Here is a 14,763-nt window from a genome sequence, read left to right as displayed (position 1 = left end):
AGGAGCAAAAGAGGAGAAAGGTGAAAGAATGGAAGATGATCAGAAGAATCAACTTTTCTTTCCTTTTCTGTTTTGTCTTGCTATTTTTGAATTCTTATCTGCCTCTTCCTATTTTTCTTTCTCTCCATCTTTTCTTTGTCTTCTCTTGTTCCTTTTATCCTTTTTGGTGATAAACTTTTCATCCTGCTTTCCTTCTCATGTCTTTTCTGCTTGATTTTGCCCTGCTAGAACACATTTGGTGAAATTACCTTGATCTTATATGCTCTGGACAGTATAATTTTTCATCTTCCTAACTGAACAACATAAAATGAAATAAACGAACCTGTCCTGTGTGAGCAAACTGAGGGAGACGTGGACGGATTAGGAATGGATATAAATTTGAATCCTGGACCTGCGAGTGTTCTTAGTTCATTACTGTTATGTCGTCTCTTTTTCTGCGGTGACATTAAGTTGATGAATGTCAGTGTCATGCTACTGGTGTTTTGCTACAAGGTTAGATAACTTAATGTTTTTATAATACCTGTATTTTAGGGCTACATGTTCATAAAACATTCAGTAAGCTTATGTTAAGTTTATATTAAGTTTACAGTAAATAGACATTTATTTTTTCAATATACACTGACTTTAATTTAGGGTCATATCTTTGTAGTTTGAAGCCTAGGTGACAGAAAAAGGTGTTTTAGTAAATTGATTTGTTTATCTCCTTCCTAATTTTTTTTCCCTAAGTTGTAATATTATGGATTGACAAGATAAATGATTCTTGCTCCAAAGGTTATTGATTGTTGGCAGGACTTGTGGCAGGGATGATTTAAGGAAAGACCTAACCTATGATGGGGAACTCATTTGTGATTTGGAAACAGATTTCGGTGAGGAAATTCTCGGTGACCTTGCCAGAAATCACTAAAAGATATTCCAACAATAAAGACAGACAGGTAAATGACAAAATTACATTATAACAAAAACAAAACAAAATAGTGATTTAATCACTGCTGTACTTGCAGTAAGTGTTAATAGTGGCTGCTTACATGTAAATAATTACATGGAATAAATCAGGACAGTACATGCTCTTTAAGATTATTTCTATATGTATTATGCCATTTTATAATAAATCTATCATAGACCTGCATGTTTCTATAGAGGAGAAAGATACTAAAAATGTTATATAAGCAAGCAGAAGTAAAAATAGCTCACAGCATGGTCACATTACAGTCAAATCATGATTGTCTCACATGGCTTTAATGGAACTGGCTTAATGTAGCTACTTTTGATACCTCAAGTAAAATTTTGACACAGAGGGAGTCAGAGTACTTCTCAAATCTGTGAAACTGAGGTCTGTGCTGATGCAACTGTAGTTTTCTCTACAATATGCATAAAGGAGCCACAGTTGCAACTTTTGTCTTCAAAGTAGACAAAACTTTCTCTTGGTAGAGACATTTTCAACGTATTTGGTAATAACATCTAAGATGAAGGAAAAAAAACCCAACAACAAACCCAAACACAAAGAGCTTTCCAGTTCATTTAGAAAGATCTGCTTAGACTTTGCTGAGGTGAGAAAGCCAAATGATTGATAGGTACAGAAATTAGGCTGTGGGAATGTGTTCTTATGAAAGATCCTGTTGTCTCTTGTTGTCACCAAAGTTTATCAGTCATTGTTTTAAGATCTCATTCTGAAAAATTGAAAGGTGGAAAAAGACTTGATTTGCCTTACGCATTCATTTGAACTGAAAAAGGATAATGATACTCTACTAACCTTAATATGGAGTTTTTTTGAGAACTGTAATGGATAAATAAAGAAGTTGTTGATACTGGTGTATTGGGTGTGCTTTTAGTAAAGTCTCTAATGTAACTGGTTCAAGGGTATTTATAGCAACAGTTACTGCTGTAAATGGAATTTGGTGTGCCATATTAAAGGAAAGACAGGCACTGCCATGTTTTATTAAAAATTCCTTTCCTACTAGGCCATGGCAAATGTTCTGAAATCTTGTGTTCATCATTATAACTACTTTTTGTACTTATTTAACAAGTTCCTTATCTCATTTGGTATTCTTGTAGGTAAGAAACTCTCTTACTATGTACGTATTCAGGATTCACAGAACCTTATTTTACACTTCACTCAATTAAGTTACATGCATTTCTAGTACAAGGTGCATTTCCCCAGTTTATGTGATGGGGCTTTTGGGTTGTTGGGTGGTAGGTTTATTTCATGACATTATCGTGTGTCTGTGTGTATATATATATATTTTGCTGTACACTCAGTGACTAAACTTGCTTAGTAAGTGGGAGTCACTTGGCATTCATCCATTTCAAATGATGCCTTCATAACTACATTTTTGTTCGTTCATTCTAGTATATTTATCCAACAGTCCATCATCAGTGTTTTAAGGCAGAAATCAGTCTAGATCTGTAGTACGTTTCATTCCTTTCTCAAGACAATTCCCTTTGAATAAAGGTCTGTCTGCCCTATGACTCAGATTTGCTGAATGCAATCCATTTCCCTAAAGTAAAACGTGGTGACTGTTTCAAACTCAAGGAGGTAAGCTTATAGTGCTGGACAGACAAGTTTTAAAAAACAGATACCTGTGTACTACTATATCTCAGAAAAACTACTAATTGGTGGTAGCACACAGAAGAGCAAACATCTATCCTGAAGAATAAGACTGGAGAAAAATGAAGTAGTGGGGAAATACAAATAAGGAACAGATTGATGGGATAAAACCATGGAAAACTGATTATAGGATAATTTCAGGATTAAAGATATTTCTGAGGGACTAAAACAAAGATGACTGAGAATTTATATGTTCTTTTTGTTTGTTTTATTAGTTGATTAGGGAATTCGAGAAAGTGCTAACAGAGAAAGAAATAAAGCTTAAGAGAGCAAATGGGCTTTGGCTTCTAAGCCTCTGGAGGGCAACTAACCCAAGTGTATTAAACTGCTTAAATTATATTGTGAAGTAGATAATTGTTTAGGATGATTAGAGAGCTCTTTAAACCTGTTTGAGGGAGCTACTTATCTGAATAACGTTATTAACTTGCCAGGTGAGTTCCCATGAAAATGCTGTCGTCTTCAGAGTGCACCTCTCTGAGGACTGGTGGTTTTTTAACATTAAAATGTCATTGGATAAAGTTACAAATAGTCCTGGTAGTAGGGTTTAATTCTGCCTTTATCAATGGACTATATTATAAAGTTTATTCTTGCTTGCTGTCTCCGTAGAGTTCTGGAATAAGCAAAGAATTATCTTTTCCAGCTTTGATATTAAATTGGAAAGGTGGAAGATTAAATCCCTTTGAACTAAGGCAGATAAAGAATTCAGCTCTAATGTATTTGTAGTGAAAGAGAAGGGATTGGAAATGCATCAAGCAATGATCAGTAGAACACAGCTCTCCAGGAGTGTGTATGGATCTTGAGAGCTTTCCTTTGCTTGATGTCCATACATAGTACCTCTCTCCTGTACTCTCTGTTTCTCAAGTGTTGTCTATTGTGGTTAATATTGTCGTAAAGTGTATTAAGAAATTAATGAGATAAAGAAAATTAATAGGAGAAAGTATTTAATGCTGACATAATAAAGACTTGATATAGCAATGCTGTAAAAGACCTGTTTAATTGTACTGAACTTGGACACAGAGCTGGCTTAGTTGGAAACAGAATTTTTTTAAAATTTTGAACTCCACAGCTAGAAGATAGATGTGTGGAAGTAGTACTTGAAACATTTGTTTCAGAGAGTAATGAATACAAAGCAGACTTTCTAGAATAGGTTTGCCATGGCAATTGTTAAGATAAAAAGGTATATATTAATGTGTGAATGTATAATATTAAATACTGAATTGTTTTTCTTTAGTAATGGAAATACAAAAACTCCCAATCTTCCTAATATACAATAAAAACAAACTAGTAGCCTCTTATCGGTCCCTTGTTTCATTAAACTTCGAATTCCCAGGCATTAGTAGAACAATATTATTCCCAGGGTTAGATCTTGAAGCGGAATTGAGAGTTTTGATTTGTATTGTTCAGCTGTAGCCTTTTTGTTTTTGTTTTGTTTTATTTTTTGATTCTATCTATTTAGCACTGTGCTTTTTCAGTACCCTTATATGGTAGCTGTATGTGTAAATACTGCAGTAGAAACAATCTCGGCATCAGACTGTGCCTTTATAATTAAGCAGTGGCTGGGAGGCTGTGGCTCCTAGGCAGATGTCTGCTTCATTCCTATGGTCAACACAGCTGTTAATTTTTCAGTGAATAACTTTAAACTTTCTATAATATTAATGTTTTCCAGGCTTAACACCTGTAATACTGTAAGTACTCAAAGATTGTATACGAAATAGAATTATGACAAGATTCTCAGCAGAAATGGTGGAAAATTAGAACTGCTGTTGCAGTATCAACACTTTCAACACACAAACTTAAACACCCTCTACAATGGAAACAGAAATTGAAAAGGCTTTATATAAGCAAGAATGATCTTAATTATTTTTTTTTTAATCAGGAGTATTGAGTCATGAAGCTTCAGGCAGTTTCTTATTTTGTAAACTGGAGCACAATTTTACCAGATAAAAAGTATGATGTAATGCCCCAAGTGGCCAAATCTGTGTATGTGTCCAAAGATATATAGTATGCAGAGGAGACTTTTTCTCTTTCCCTTCCACAGACTGTATACGGCCACCTTAAGCTGATTATTTTTTTTTGAGAATTGGTAGGTTAGCTCAGGCAATATCCAATTCATTTCAAAACTTCATCTGAATTCACCAAATTAAACATGTATGTATATGTGCATGTATATATAATCTAAAATGCAAGGGCTTGGCAACATTCTTGGCAACATTGTATGTATGTATGTGTACACTGTATATATAACTGTATCATGAGGCATCTCCACATCCAGATCTAGTCAGACAACAGAGAATTTTGGGCATGCAAAAATAACAGTATACAATAGGAGTATTACAGTGAGTGATAGAATTCTTTAATATTTTGATTGCTGCTAAGCATTCAAAAACTTCTGATAGACTTGTCAAGGCTTGTTTCTCTGAGTCTGGGGAGAACAGGCTCTAATGAACACTTTTTCAGCTGCTCTTCACTACTATACAAAGCATGTGATCACAAAGAACAAAAGTTGAGGAATCTTATTTAGAACAGACAGGTAATACAGCTTATCATAAGCAGTATGTACTGCATACGGCCACAATAAGCAAAACAGTTCATTACTAGTACATATCTTCAGCAAGTGTAGGAACCTTCATCATTTGGAGTTCAAGAACCAGAGCAATGTGTACTCATGTTGGTAATTCTTTTAGTTTTAAGGCATAGATAAGTATTTGACTTTAAAGCCTTGGTTTCTAAGATAAACTATAATAGTCATGACTGCAAGAAGTGCAGATTTTATTAATTTGCAACAGAAAATGCATCTATAAATGGAAGAAAGACATGTCTTAATAGATCAGAAACCATGAGACTAAAACCAAATGAGTTGGATTTTTAGTTTTAAAAATAATTCCTCAAACATTTATATTCCTTTATTCATAAGATAACAAATTATTGTATGTTAAGCAAATTGCCTTATGTAGAAGTCAGAAGAATTTTTGCCTCCAGGGTTAAGAGCTAAAATTTCATCTCTGAAATACAGTTTTAGTACATAGCATGTCAAGAGCTGTCACTGCATAAACCTTTAAAGGTTCCCCTTTTTAAGGGGAGAAGTCAAATAAATGTGATACTTTGGAAGCAAGAAACATTATAAAGCAAAATGGAGAAAAGAAAAGAAAAGAAAGTAAGCATTAAATCTTCTTCAAGAAGAGTACAAATCCATTTCAAGATGTCTGCGATGCCTAGAAGAACAGAAGAACAAGATCTTGCTTTGATATTGCCTTGCGATAAAACAGAGGCTTTAAGGCAGTCCACTCATAAAGAAATGGGGGGAACAGGGAAGACAAACAAACACCCAAGTGCACAGGGCAACTTACATCATCTGAGCAGCTTCCCCCAAGTGTTTTAAAATAAAGGCAGGCAATCAAAAGAAGCCATAGTACCTTGGTAAAATATGTTAGCAATTTTGACTTGCCCTCATGGCAAACAGGTGAAATGTGTTAGCTTAAACTACTTCACAGACAGTGTCCCATTGCACAGTTACTGTATTTCATATGATGTGTGATAATTATAAGTGGTAATGTAAATTCAAACCCACAAGTTTTAATATCTTTGTATGCCTTGGTATTGCATAACCCTTTGGCAATTTTATATTTGGAGTATATGTGGAAATATGAGTAACTTGTGTACCACTTTTTAGTAAGCACCTGTTGAAGGAATAGGTGGGGGAGCTAAAGTTTGCTAATAGAAAAAAGGTCAGGAATAAGACTAATGTGTTAGGCAGAAATAAAGTATCTTAGGCCTATTTGTAGAGGCTTGGAAAGGTTACATAGTAATGCTACCTTAATTTTACTTTCTCAGTTTTTTATATTTCTTGTTTTGTGGACTTCTATAAAATATTAATGGGTATCTATTTCCATGTTAGTCAAAATGTTTCAGAATATGTCTAATTTCTGACACAGAGTATGCAAAATATTTAATTTTAGACATGTGAGCAATTTTGTGCCATTCTTACTTCACTTCTTTGAGGTACTTGTTTTTATAACAACTGAAAAACTTATTTAATTTTTTCTAATAGACCTATGTTTAAGTACATATGTATGTAAGAATATATACTTCATATTCGATAATTAGTAAGCCGTAATTTAAGTTAAATGAGTTCAAAGTATACATATTAAAAATTATAAAGAATAATTTTGGGGAAAATAGAAACAAGCAAGCTAGACTATTTTTTAAAATGTAGATGTCAAAACTGGTACAAATATTCTCAACTCATAAAGCTATTTCCCCATTTCTGTTTAAAATCAGAAATAATACATGCTAAATTTCAAACCAAACTGATTTGATTCTTAGCTGTTATAAAGCTTGCGCTTAAAGTTAGTGTTTGAGGTGAAACACGTCAGCAGCATTACTTAATTTAATAGAGAATGGTTTCACCATCATTCTAACTGGAAAGGTTATGAGCTGGCAGCCAGTATCAGATATTGTGACCAGCTATAAACAAGCAGGAAATGAGAAAGGGAAAGATGAAGCCCCAAAGTTGCTTGCTGAAGGTTTGTATTAGTTTTCAGGCTCAAACAGGGTGATGGGATCTGTGGGCTGGAAGGTCTCCCAGGGTGTCTCCTCCTTCTTGGACTCAGAGCAAGCTGTTTCTGAAGTATGGCATGTTAACTATGTGCACAAATAGCACATTTTGAAGCTGAGTATTAAATTGAGGTGTAGTATCATGGTTTTCTGGCCTCATGAATTTAGGATGAGGAAATGCTGCCTCCAGGCCTGACAGTCCCTGCCCAGCTTTCCTCAGAGCTCCCAGACCCTGCCTGTGGCCCAGGACCCCATGCCAGCCCCCTGGGGGCAGCCAGCCCTGCCCTGGCAACACCATGGCAAGGCTGATCTCCAGCTCCCCAGAGTCGTGCCTGCCCCTGGGCTACCAGCCTCGGGGGTGCCCAGGCTTGGGGCTGCCCCCCGGGCTGCCTGCTGCTGGAGTGTCACAGTCCCTGGGGCAGCCACAGGGCCCTGGCCCCAGGGGGGCCACCAGCCATGCAGCACCCTGAAACCCTGAACCTTGGATCTTTCAAATTGTTTCAGCCTTAATTTTCTGAATGATGGGAGACAAAGGAGTTGGAAAGAAGTTGTTACCTGTAGTTATTTTCAAAGGTAAGATGAGTTCTTTTTTGCCTCAAAATGTTTTTAATATACACAGGAATTACTTGCAGTTCCTTTCAAGTCCTGGAGTACATTTTTGTCCTTTACTTACTACTTCCTTTCAAAGCTTATCCCACTAGCAGACAATAATTAAGCCTCCCCCTACTCCTCCCCAAAGTCGCTGCTGTTTGCTGTATACTTTAATTTGAACATCTGGTGTAGGGAGGTGGGATTTGGTGGTCATTTTTTATTAATGTGGACTAAAGATGTGCTGGCACATGCAGTCAGTATTGGTTTTCTTTCACAAACAATTCCTTGATTGTCTAGTGTGTAACAATGGGTAAAATGGATCAATCTTCTTCCTTGTGATGTTGGGCCACAGCAGGGAGGATGGGTGGAAAAGGCAACTCCTGGATCAGGCATCAGAAGGAAGAAGTTGTCCTCTGCAGCAGTAGCTACTGTTCCCACCTCCCTCACCTGCCTCTTCTGCCTCCTCCATTCTCTGTTGCAGAAGTCACTTGCCACCCTATTTATTTAAGCAGCAGCATCCAATTCTGCCTGTGTTTCTAAGAGGCTTTTTTCTAATCGTCACAGAACTTGATGGGAATATGATTTGCTGGAGGGTGTAGTCACTCAAATTCTTTAGTTTCAGGGAGCCACTGGACAGTGGTTGCCTTTCCAGCCTGGCCGCTCTTTTAAAGACCACAATAGGTTTTAAATTCTACTTACAAGAAAACCAAAATAGAGTGCTTATCCCACTTAAGGTTTCAAATGTTTGTTTCTTTTGTGAAATTTACATGAAAAGACCCCTCATAAGTCACAAACCAAAACCAAAGTGTGACCTATATTAAAAGATCTTTGCCAGTAAGCCTGCATATGTATGGGAAGCATAGGACGTGTCAGCTACTGCCTACCACTGGTTCATGTCAACCATCCGGGATCTCTTACCAACACAGATAAAGCTGAAAGACTGAGTCATGCTAGGTAAACGATGTTTTACTGGAAGAACTTTTTTGTTGGAAGGTGAACAGTTTTTACCCTTTCGAGCTGCATACAGGTTTGTTGGCAGGCTCAGCCTTTTTAACATACTGGTATTTCTAGACCAGTAAAACTTAGATCAAGCATAGCTATAGCTTGAGCAAAACCATTATCCAGTTCTCTGAATAAAATAAACTATGCAAAAGGAAAAAAAGCTATGTGTATGAATTTTTTTATATATACATATAAACACACACACATATATTTTTAGATGGTTGCATCCACAAAAGAAAGAAAAGTCCAGAGAAGATTAAGAATCCATATGAAAACTGCAACCTCAACAGATGCTGGGTTTTTTCCCCATGCTTTTCATTGGCTTATCTATCAAGCAGGGCTTTCAAGTTTGAGCTAGGCTTTGTTGGCATGCAGAAAATTGTTTATTGAAAGTTGTAACCTTTTTTTTCTTGATCATATGATGTATAGAAAATCTCTCTGCAGCTTCTATATATAAATTCTGAACTTGACAATGGTGGGGTTTTGAATGCCTGTGATATTTTTCATATTGTATAAAGTTTATAAAAGGGATCTAGAGGTAGAAAGTGTTTATTACTCTACTTTTTATTGTAGGTGTTAAAATTAGTTACAATTTAATAAGTATGCAGGTGATTATGAATGTCTATTGAGGCTGAAAAATGTATCTGGATTTATAAGGGAAATATTTATATTCCAGTCATTGTTTTCTAGTGCTGATTTACTTTTAAATTGTAGAACTGTTTTCATTACATAGCATGTGATTTATGCTGAGTTTTATATATGTTGTCTCATAAGCCTGTCTTTTTTTTTTTTAAGAAAAAAAAAAAAATTCAAGGATTTTTCTGGGAGGATGGGCCAAAAATGTAGACAAAGCGTGCAATCCAGGCGAGCTTTTCTTATGTTTTGTTTTTTCTGTTTATGGGAGAAATGGTACACCAAATTCCCATCTCAGCTGAGTGCTCCATCATCTAAAGTTGAGTTATTTTAAAAAACAAATAATATTTTTTAATGTGGGCTAAATCTTCAGCAGTTTTGAACTTAGTATGTAAATTTGTCTTTGGTTACAAAAAGCATCTTTGTTAGCACTGAAGCACAGTTAAGGAAAAATCAGATGCTTTGACATTTTTAACATTACATTTGCGGGTTTCTTATTTTTAGTGGTGTTATTTTAATTGTTTTGCCTTTATTCTGAAACAATACACTAGCCCAAGTCTCCTCTGTATATCTATTGTTTTGGAGTTTTTATTTTCAGTTATAATGCTGCAGAAATCCTACTTTAATATATATATTTATATAGATAATATAAATCATATAACTGCATATATATACATATATATATATATATATATAACTGAAAAGTAATAGCTTTTCAGTTAGCAGTCTTCCACGCCATGCCTAGCCTGTTTGTTCTGCCCCGATCTCACCGGACCATGAGGCAGGAAACCAAGTGTCACCTAATCCAAAGAAAGCTCTGATTCCTGCGCCACACTTTCCCTTTTTCTCCTGCACCTCTTTGGCTAAATGAACACTACTGCATTCTATCAACTTGCAAGAGAAGACAGGCTGAACGATAATGGTTTAAATCCATTCAGGCAGAGGAAAGAATTGAAGGTCTTCTACATTTTGAGTGAACACTCAAAGCACTGGGCTAGTGGGTAATAAAAATAATAAAATTGTGAGATTAAAATAAAAAAGAGATGTTTCATGAAACAAACTGCATATTTAAAGCTATATGAAATTTGTACTGTGCCAGCTATACCTTTGCAGATAAGATGGAATTTAAGCACTGCAGAGTCTATGTGTTATATCTACACACATTTAGAAACTGTCTCTCTTGAGGAGAGCTTGGAATACAGAGACTTCAACAAAGAAGGGTTTTGTCCTTGATGTAAAAAACAGATAAGGGTAATAAACAGAGTTTAAGACCGTATTTGAGTTTTAACTGGAGTGGTGCTTATGAATTTATTGAGACTGCTTACAAGGTGGTAAGTTGCTAAGTTATGCAAAACATCTGTACTTGTAGGTAACAGCAAGAACACAGGTTCTGTTCTTGTTTGACGCTTGTGTTTACACCATCATTTTCCAGTGAGTATGTAGATTATTTGGATCAGACTAAATAAACTGTAATGGAACCCATAACATTGTTATTTCCTAGCTAGCAAACTCAGGAAAAAAAAGTTAGGAAAATGTCTAGTTATTCTGTGTGTATTTTCTGGAAATTTTTATCTGTTTCTGACAGAAAGCATGTACTTGACTCTTTTTTTTCAAAGTAGAATTGAGAAACTCCAATAAAAAATTCTCATTTTTATAGGCATAGAGCTTTCCAAGATGTCTCCTGTATTTGTTTTGTATTTTTTCTCCTTTTTCTTTTTTCCTTGTTTTTTGGTTTCTCTTTTATGTGATCCCCACGTAAGACTAAAACTTGAAAATTACCTTATTCTTCATATCCTTTTAGGTGAACTTATTAAAGATGGAACATGTTCCTAATACTAGTTTGCCTACTAGAGGCTGAGGAAGAATTGATTTTTCTGAGGAATGTCAGCACTGCTGAAGAGTATGCATGCAGGAGATTGTCAGTTGGTGTTTGACTGTGAAAATATCGATACGTTATTTTGAGCATTTTGAAAGATCTCTATTCATGTTAGTTTGGATACTGTCACATGAACTGAAAAAATGATTGAATGACTGTGAACAAAAGATTGTGAAAAATGGTTCTGCCTTGGCTGTGAAATGTATGTCATGGTTCTCGTAATAAATGCAGCTCCTGTCCAGAATGTGGAAATCTCTTGAAGAGTCTTTCTGGGACAACTAAAGCAAAATGTACATCCACAGACCCTTTTTTCTTGACAGTTATTTTGAGCATGGAATTAGCCATGGTTTTTGGGTGCAACTGCTTTTTAAGCTCATGCACAGAAAAAGTGAATAGTTGTGTTGTTGCTGGAATACAGCTATTTTTTGATCTAATTTACTATCTTAATGATACTTGACTAAGTAAATACATACCAAGTAGATAGTAAATTTATTTATTTTTAGTAAGTAACATAACACAGGTTTTTGGTTTTAATCATAGTTGCATAGACATAAACCTCATTTAAAGATGAATAGACTTTATCTGGTGAAATATGAAATGAAAGAAGCACGGTCATTGCTGGGAGAAAACATCAAGACACTTTTAAAGCCACTAGAAAGTGGGTCATTTCTATTTTAGTTAGTTAGTTGGTGTTTTTTTCAGATAATAAAAGGTCTGTGAGGAGACCTTTCTGTCTTTTTGATGTGTGTTTAACCTCTTTCCTCCAGAGTTCAGAAAAATCTTTTTTTTTAAGATGAGGTCCAGTCACCTCTGTCATGCATCTGCTCATCTCACACTGCCACTTTCATAGTTATTGATTTCATTATCATAATACCATGTATATGACTACTGAAAAATGTATTGAAATAATAGAGACCAAGAAAAAAGAAACTTTTGTCAGTTATCCATTTGTTTACTTGTCTTAATCAGTAAGTATCTAACTCATCAGCTTCTAATTACAACTCTTACTAAAATTTTCTTTTTAAAAATATAGATTTATTCTTTTTATATAATTTGTCTTTTTTCACATAAAGTTGTAATTATTTGCTGTATTTCAAATGACACAGCAATAAGACTATAGATGACTTTATCAAGTAATTAATTTGCTGTGTCTGCCCAGGAGACCAGCTAAACTCTGTTACTTACAGTTGACAGAAACATTGAAATACATCAGACATATTAGTGCAAATAAATTTTTATTGAGGCCACGCATAGTCTTGGGTGTTTTTATTTAAGAAAATTTCATACAATGATAAACATTGGGAAAAGCCATTCTTATTACGATGTAAACTGTGTATGGGCAGGAGGGAACCAACTCCAGCACCTCTTAAAACTGAATTTTAGTGGTATGCCCTGTTTTACATAACTGTTAGAAACTATTATAAAAATATTTTCAAATCCTTTGCTGCTACATTTTCTCTTTCCACGTCACACAATTTACTGAATGTTCTTTTTAGAGTCAGGTTTAATGTGCTGAATTTCTTTAACTTTTCAGAACTATTATGATGCTGTATTTTGTTGATATAATTAAAAAATTAGTAAGACTAGGTCCTAATGTTTATAATTTTAAGTGTCTAACTAATTGCTCATGTGATAGTTCTGTTCTTGGTGCACTCTTTGCTTCTCTCAAAGAAGAAGCAAAGAGTGCACCAAGAACAGAACTAATTTCAGGGAGAAGCAACCAAACCTTCCAGGTTTTGATGTGAAAAATAACGTGCAGCCATTAAGTTTACCTGTTTGTTCCTGTAATGCATCTGTTACTTGTTACTAGTTCATGGTTTACTTCAGTGTTGTGGCCGTTATGTACATTTGTCCATTATGCACTTAAGTACTGGTTTTTTTAAAGAAAAAAGTTACAATTATTGTTATTGTATTGCTGAGATGTTTAAAGTGGAAAAAGTTGGTTATGTGCATCATGTATACTAACCGAATCTGAGTTCAAGGGTTTTATGCAGTCACTACTTATTGAAATAACTGTTTTGTTATTCTACATGTAGACAACTGAAAACAAATTGGAAAGGTTAGATGTATGTGCTTCTGAAATGCAGGGATTTTGCACAATTCTGTTAGAAAAAAAGTTGTCCTGAATCCTGAAGTAGCTGACAGTAGTTAGAATATTTTAAGACATCTGCCAAAGTTGAGATTTTGATAGCAACATATGTTTTCTGTGATGTGACTGCAGAAAAAGATTTTTTTTCTTTGAGTTTCCCCTTTATCTTGATATTACCTGGCTCCTCTGACAGTTCCTATTCTCCCTGACAGCTGTGCCAGAGGAGATTTAATAGTGCTGTTGGGAATGACCGTATTCTGTAGGTGACTCAGGTTTCAAGGACAAGAAAAGTGATTTGAAATAATCTTTGCAAACAACTCCTTCAGAAATATGCTACTTAACTATAGTTAAGGATTGGGTCAAAGGGTGTTTGTTTCTTAGTGTTTTTTTTTTTTAATTGCTGATTTTTACAGCGTTTGGTAAGATGGTATGGTATGTTCTCACTTTCTTTGGGCCCACAGCTCTCATACAACTAGAGAAAATTACAAATGTGGATTGAGAAAAACTATTAGCAGTTTTGGTTGTTTTTAATTACAGTTCATATTATGTAAATCAGTTTTCTGTTTTCATTTTCTCTCTCTTTATTCTTTATCCAGATTCCACCAAGAAAATTAAGGATGTCTTAGAAGAATTCCATGGCAGTGGTGTGTTAGCAAAATATAATCCTGAAGGGGTAATTCTTCTTCTTTCTTCAATGGTCAGAAATGGTGGGGAGGAATATTTACAGATGTAGCAAATATAAGCATTTCAAATAGAATATTATTTATAAATCAGATGTTTGGGGTATTTGAAACAGCTTTGAAAACAAAAATATGAATATTTTGAAGAACTAAAAGTTTATAAACATCACATTATATAGACCTGCTTAATATTTTAAATAAAACCACACCTTCTAAGATTTAACCAGACTGTCGTAGTTTTACCCCAGCGGGTGACAGCACCACACAGCCACTTGCTTACTCACCCCTGGTGGGCTGAGGGAGAGAATTGGAAGGGTAGAAGTGAGATAAGTCATGGGTTGAGATAAAGACGGTAATAGGTAAAGCAAAAGCCGTGCACACAAGCAAAGTAAAACAAGGAATTAATTCGCTACTTCCATTGGCAGGCAGGTGTTCAACCATCTCCAGGAAAGCAGGGCTCCATCATGTGTATCAGTTACTTAGGAAACAAACGCTGTCACTCCCGATGTCACCCTCCCTTCCCCCTCCTTCCCCCAGCTTCATATGCTAAGCATGACGTCATATGGTATGGGATATCCCTTTAGTCCATTGGGGTCAGCTGTTCTGACTGTGTTGCCTCCCAACTTCTTGTGCACCCCTAGCCTTCTCGCTGGTAGGGTGGCGTGAGGAGCAGAAAGGACCTTGACTCTGTTCAGCAGTAACTGAAACACCCCTGAGTTATCAATGCTGTTTT

General features: G+C 35.5%; 1 protein-coding gene across 1 annotated transcript in view; it reads left to right on the top strand.

Moving 5' to 3' along the window:
- Positions 1 to 14,763, top strand: part of DGKB (diacylglycerol kinase beta) — a 363,209-nt gene that overhangs the window by 51,499 nt on the left and 296,947 nt on the right. Inside the window, 1 exon segment of the mRNA XM_037387123.1 lies at positions 13,947 to 14,023. Within this exon segment, the coding sequence (XP_037243020.1) occupies positions 13,947 to 14,023 (77 nt within the window).

The sequence above is a fragment of the Falco rusticolus genome, chromosome 4 (assembly GCF_015220075.1).
Source record: "Falco rusticolus isolate bFalRus1 chromosome 4, bFalRus1.pri, whole genome shotgun sequence".
Lineage (NCBI taxonomy): Eukaryota > Metazoa > Chordata > Aves > Falconiformes > Falconidae > Falco > Falco rusticolus.
Note: the sequence above shows the minus strand (reverse complement) of the source record. Positions and strands in the feature narration are given on the sequence as shown.